This window comes from Hetaerina americana, unplaced genomic scaffold, assembly GCF_022747635.1.
Source record: "Hetaerina americana unplaced genomic scaffold, ioHetAmer1.1.p SCAF_13, whole genome shotgun sequence".
Lineage (NCBI taxonomy): Eukaryota > Metazoa > Arthropoda > Insecta > Odonata > Calopterygidae > Hetaerina > Hetaerina americana.
In genome coordinates this window covers 5,032,776-5,039,742 of record NW_027286403.1, presented here as the reverse complement: position 1 = coordinate 5,039,742, position 6,967 = coordinate 5,032,776, and the positions used below count along the sequence as shown (strand labels likewise).

At 42.6% G+C, this 6,967-nt stretch overlaps 1 protein-coding gene across 1 annotated transcript in view; it reads left to right on the top strand.

Annotated features, from left to right (window-relative positions):
* Positions 1–6,967, top strand: part of LOC139686123 (carboxypeptidase B-like) — a 45,724-nt gene continuing 38,757 nt past the window's right edge. Inside the window, exon 1 of the mRNA XM_071583307.1 lies at positions 1–489. Coding sequence (XP_071439408.1) covers positions 1–489 — 489 coding nt within the window. The remainder of the gene's footprint in view (positions 490–6,967) is intronic.

The window sequence follows — 6,967 nt, the reverse complement described above, 5'->3', positions numbered from 1 at the left end:
ATGTTGCGGCTCGCTTCGGCCGGGTGCGCGCTCGCGTTGGCCGCCGGTCTTGTGCTGCTCTTGTGCAGTCCGGCTCACGTGGCCGCCGTCCCCGCGGCAGGCGCCGTCCCAGGGGCAGACTACCCCCCCGCGGCAGGCGCCGTCCAAGGGAGAGCGACGTTCACGGACATCCTAATGTCCGTGTTTGGCTACTTCAAGACGGGGATCGAGGCTCTGCTGGGCAGGGAGGGAGCAACCAATGCCCTTGTAGGGGCGCACAGGGTCAAGTACACGAATTATCAGCTTCTGAGGGCCCAGGCGAGGACAGAGGCCCAAGTGACTGAGTTGATGGAACTGGGTCAGGATATGGACGGTGACGTGAAATTCTGGACCCAGTCAAGAAGAAACGTACCCTTGGATATGTTGGTGGCTCCGGACTCGGTGGAGGAGGTCAAGGCCTTCTTGAAGAAACGAGGGATCAAGTACGAAGTGGTATTTCAAGATTTGCAGGTGAGTTCATTACGTCGGTTCGGGCCTTGGGCAACCTGGTCTTCATACCAGAGATGTCGTGGGAAAAAATCTGATCTGCTGTGAAATAATAAGTGGGAGTGATAATTGAATGTGTCTTTTGGGATTGAATGTTCACAAATGTAAAAATTTCAATGCGTAAGAAGTATTCGCCTCGACCGGGTTTCGAACGCGGATCCCTCAATGCCCGGCCAAGTTTGAACGTCCGGTCAAGACCATTGATTTTTATACTTTGAAATTGTTGCATTGTGATGCGCATTAGCGGGTGACTTCGCTAAAAGTTACTGTTGCGTCATCTCCCCTGGTTTCCTAGAATCTGAATTTTCACCTTTCGTTGGAACTGGAATGCAAGCTCAATTCTATTTACAATATTTCTATAGCAGCATATTTGACGAGCCCAGGTATATGTGATTGAAATGTTCTAATCTTTGGAGCAAAAATTTGAACGAGCAATAAAATTCATCAAAGGGATGAATGATTGTGTGAACTGGTGAGAGAGGTGCAAGTTAAGTAATGTTTCCTTCCTAGGATTTATTGATAATTCTGCATTCATTTGGATGGATGGACAGTATCTTAGTCTGACTCAGGGGCAGAGGGCTCTAGAGTGACCGAAATGTGCAAGATAATTCGGCAGTTTATTTAACCATCGCATGGAAAAGATAAATTGAGGTTCTTACGGTCCCTTTTTAAAATGGCCATATCAAATAATATTTCCTCAAGCCATAAAAGGTTATACTCCTACGGCTTAAGGAAATATTATTGAATATAGTCAGTCTAATCATTGCATGTATTAACCGACTATGTGGGCGCTAGATAAATTTTAGTACTACAACGATGGATAAGTTTTCCAAAATGCGGCATTGTCCAAATAAAGAAGAAGGCAAAATAAATCCAACAATACGGTGTGTGCCACGCGTTACAGATGAGATAAATGTTCATGGGGCAGATTTTTGATTTTTGTCAAAAAATAAAGATAATAATAAACTATATAATAATTAAGTTTGACAATATATGCCATTAAATGCCACTGAATGTGCGTTTAAGACGCTTGTACATATATTTTTCGGGGGTTCACAGAATTTCGGACGAGACTGCACTTGCCTATTTACGATGCATTATCGCATACATTTCACTCGCCATGATCATAAGGTAATAAATAGTAACGTAGTAAATAGTAAAAACGCTAGGAATTTCATCTAGCTTTTAGTGCTCACAATTTACCTTGTCTTATAGGTAAACTGTGATCACAGTGCACTGTCAACTACCGTGCTGAAAAATTTTGGGTGCGAAAATAAAGGCAAAACTATCTGGGTTAGAACTTGAATGTATGATCCATGATACTCAATGAAAAATATGGCTCTGAGGCCAAACTGCTCAGTTCGTACCCAGACCACTTTAAGCAAGGGTATTTATTTCAGATCCATGCCGATTGTACTCAGATGCTCATTTGTATTGAACATGCTACTAATGACAAGGATTCTCATAATTTATTGTTACTGCCTGCGTATTTTGCGGCCATAAATCGTTTACTATCTATGAGAGCGCTCCAAAGGCAGCATCGACGGGCCATGCCCATATTTAATTTTGTAAGGCTATTATCTGTGGTTAGTCAGTAATAACTCATATGATTAGCTTAAGTCATAAAATCAGTGAATATTTGTGTTGATAAGTATGGTGCAGTTTATAACGGCAATGTGGTGAAGCTGTACGATTCAATACAATTACAATAACAAATCAGTCCCTCACAAATGTATAAGAGCGAGAAAAAATCGGATGCTAGTAAAATGAAAGCGTTCATTCGATTAAGAAGCGTTAAAAGAGTTGATGGAATCTTAGAAATGGCGAAAAAACCAATTGTAGATGTGAGCACCGTTTGAGCAAGCGGATACGTAACTCCACAGCTTCCAACGGTGTTTCGCAGATATGATTGCATTTCCGGCTACGAAGAACTGGTTCAATCGCCGTTTAGCCTGTGATATTGCAATTCTGTCTCACGCACGCATTCACGCTATAGACGTCGCCTTAGCCAGAGGTCGCGTAAAGAAAAAAACATTAGAACGTGACCAATTCTTTTCTTTGCATAAAGATTGCCGCTAAGAATTTTTTTAGATTCGACAAGTGCATAGAAAGAGTATTCTTTAATTAAGATTTGAATTTAATTCATATACTTCGGCGGATATTTACCAAGGTTTCACCAGAAATGCCTTATGGAATTCAGGGTTTCATCATTTAATCACATAACATTATTTCCATGGCGACCGTACTTAATACACGTAAGTATCATGACAGAAAACACATTGTAAAAAACATAACTGAGCAACTACATTTGGCAACTCTGAATACATCGGCGGTTAGTTCGATTTCTTTCAGTCAAATTTACACCAACCGCGTGAAAAAAATCGTTACCACACGTATTGCTTAATGCGTTAACAGAAAAGTATGTTGCCTTATTGAGTGCATAATTACGAATGATTAATGAAAAAAATGGATGCAAGATAAAACAATGAGCAGTAATGATTGCCTCCATAATCGAGGATGACGAACGCAAGCAATTCAGATCCAGCCGAAGTCTCGCTAATGTCTAGCCATGGGCCGCAAAAAATAACTATAAAAGAGCATCACATGCCACGGTAATTGGGAACGATTGCTCCCTCTCCTAGGGCTTGCAAATTATTGCCATTTGGGTTGAAAGGAATTTACAGTCGTCCCGGAAGGCTTTCAGCCAAGAAATGAAGCCAGCGCTTTGATAATAAATGTGCCGCTAGGCGAGCAGTGAATATTTGAATTTTGGGACAAGACCAAAAGGTTTGGGAAAGCCCAGCCGTCGGTGGTGGCTGTTACTCCCCTCCCCTCTCCGCCCATCCCTCCATCCACTTTTGAGCGAAGCAAAATTCTACGAAGGCGAGCGATTTTCGCTTACTAGCACAGAGGGAGGGTGCAACTCATTGTCGTGAGTCACGGGAAGTGAGCCGTCGCTGGGCCGTTTAGCTAACCTCAATCGCTCGGAAAGTGGGTTGCCTGAGTGCTGTATTCCGTGCATCGACATCTGATTCCACCTCATGCTATGTGCTTCGCACCATAACATAATAAACACCCTGCTCATGTCTCAAGAATTGTATACGCGATCTTGACTGTAACCTCAGGACAAATTTGACAAGAAATTTGCTCTTTACCTATGCTGAAGAGGGGATCGTCTCCGGGAAATTGGTAAACTTAGGTGATAGATTTAACAATTAACTTCTCAATTGTATGCAATAACGATTTACCGTTCGAAAAGTCTAGGGCAAAATTTACGAGCAAGGTTGCTTGAACCGAGGGCATCAACAGCGGTTTATCATCACTTTTTAGAGCAATTGAATGGATATGTTTATATATTAGATTCACATCTATTTCTTAAATTGTTTTAAAATTGGTATTTTATGTACACCAACATAATAATCCACGAAAATAGTCCACTAGTGTAACGAGACGGCACCATTCTCGACGCGGGATTGGTCTTGAGGCTATCCAGCCAGGAAGCTAATTACCGGTCTAACCGGATCGGCACGGACCGTTAAAGAAGATCTATTAAAAGATGATATAAAGATATATTTAAGTTCAAATAAGGAGAATACGGGTGTCTGGAAAGTGGTTACTGCATTGAGCCATCCCCTCTGATTGCCATACGGATATAAATGGCACTAATTTTGAATACTTATGCGCAGGTGTAAAATATTAACTAATTCCAATCGCCTGGCATGCATGAAACCAATTCGATGCAATGAACAGTTAAAACTGCGCAACCCAGTCCGTGGGACGAATCCTATAATTTAATTGATGGACCTGGTTCAGGATTCTATCTATTCGGTAAAAAAAAGCTTTCAATCGAAGGTCATACACGGAAAGAGTACCGTAACTTAAATGTTCACTTCATTAAACTAGATTCAAGATCGGATTACTACCATACGGATTACGGATTGTCTATCATACCTTCGTTAATCCTTTGATTTTCCTGATTACTATTCTTTCCGTTCATTCGCCGATTACCGAGATCATGACCAAAATGAACGCGTTGAATACCCTAGCCCATTAACAAGATAATGGTATGGTGCGCCAAATGGCACTTGAGCTAATGATCGATAAGTTCCAGGTTCAGGCCCAGGTGTGATATGCCTGGGTCTCCGGAAAAGCGTCGGTTGAGAGATGCAAGGTTTGTTCCAAAAGTAGTAGGACTGAATAGATTTTTCAAAAATGATTGCCAGAATTGATAAATTCACCCAGAAACCTTAGAAATAGCACCCTTGTGCGTCCACTCACCGCTGCCAGCGAGTTTTCCACGCGGCATTGGAAGGCGGCGCCCGGAATGCTGTTAAGCTCCCTCGTCACGGCCTGTTGTAACGCTTCTACCGAGCCGTGGTGAAGTCCTTTCAGCACGGATTTGAGGTGGGGGAAGAGGAAGAAGTCTGGTGGAGCATTGTCTACAAAATTTGGATCCTTACTCACATTCTTGAGAAGCTCTTGGCAGATCCGCGTGCGAGTTTCCTTTTGTTCGTCCAAGAGCTAGTGGAACCAACTTCACACACACCTTACTCATGCCCATGTTTTTCGGTCGCAAGTCGATGCAAATTACTTTTAGGGATGCCAAGTTCATCAAAATCCATACGAACACTTAAAATGCGATCTCAGTCCAACAAAGCTATCACTCTTGCCAGATTTTCGTCACCTTTTTGAGGTCGATTGGCATCCTTTGCGTTCGGCGTCTTCAACATCTTCTCTACCCAACCGATACAAGTTGTGCCACTCAAAAACATCCGATCTACCCTTAGTGTTCTCACCATAAGCTACCTTTAGCTTTTCATGGATCTCTTTTCTGGTTTTGCCCAGTTTCACGAAAAATTCGATGGCGTAGAGCTGTTCCAATAACCGGTTTATGACGGAGCGTAACGAGGTCACGTTATAGAGGTTTCGCAAACGAACGATCCACACTCTGCAAAGACTGTGACCCAACTACCACCGGCCTCCGGCCTTTCCTAAGACTCCCCTCCCTGGAACCCAGCCAGAGAAAGCGCCGCCCGTCCGTCCGTCTATCCGGGAAAAAATAAGTCACATACGTCATACTACTTTTGGGACAGACCTTGAATTGTTCTCTCTCCATATCGGCTAGTGCAGCCTCGAGGTTATCTCCTTCTTCTGCATTCTCATCCTCTTGCCCCGGCTCATCGTCAACATCTTGTGGCGGCCTAGAGCACTGTTTCATTCTGTTTGCCCAAAAAGCCGAACTAAACGCTCGTTCTCTTGGCCCAAGGAAGTTCGTTCATTCGGTATCTGTCACCAGGTAGCACCTCAGACATTACATACGGATAATTTAATGTGTCAGCCGAATCTTACGTGCCATCCTTATTGCCTGGGCTTCCCGTTCGACCGCTACCAGATTCCCTTGCTGATATGTTCTAGAAAATTTGTGTTTATTAAAGTATCAATTATTTGCTTCCTTCGTAATTCGGCTATCTTTTCCATAGTGGTGTTCCTAGGTTATTCTAATATTTCATTAGTTTCCTGGCAATAACCATCCTCTAAGATTGATATACTCGATTTTGAGATGAATTTCTCGGATTGTACGCAAGCAAAAATCCGTCAGCACACCTCCCTCTAAGTTGTGCGCCTATGAATTCATAACTAATTGGATATTCTTGAGATAGATATCACAGTCGATTCCATTTTCTTTGACGTACGGGTTCAGATTGTGTTGACAATTAGAGTAGCATTTGATCGCCCCACTTGCCCAGTTGTCTTAGCATTGCTATAGAATTTATTATATACTTCATTTCGGCCCTCTCGCAAAGATATTCCAATTGCGTACTTGGCAGTGTACGCGGTTCTTTTATCTGAAACAAAACGCCCAGGGCGCCCCAACAAAAGCCTCAAATCTACGCCTATCATTCAGCTTCAAAGACCATGTGACTACGCCGTAATAAACCACGCTGCATTTAAAAGGTTTGACGATCCGTTTTTTAACATCCTTACTCAACGTTCCTGTCATCCATGTCCACTTCCTTGTGAAAGCTTTGTTTCCTGTCGAAAGTCTTTCTTTTTCTTGCGTCCCTACTAATTTGACTATTCTGGTTCAAAACGCGAGATAGGCAAATTAGCGAATGAACTGACATTTTTTTAAAATTAAACTACTCTTTCCTCTTCCTCAAAAGATCCATCAACTTTGATTTATTTATTTTGATTCTCATCCCATGCTTATCGCACTGTTTTTTCAATGCGCTTGGCAATGTTTTCAACCCCTTGGCTGACTGACTTACTAAAGCTTGATCATCAGTAAACTTAATTGATTATTGGAGTTCCCGCCGAATTTCATTCCCATCTCCTGTTCTTCCCATGCCACTTTAATCATTTCCTCCACATACGATATACGACGAACAGCACGGGTGATAATGGACACACCTATCTTACCCCTCTTTCAACACTGCCCATC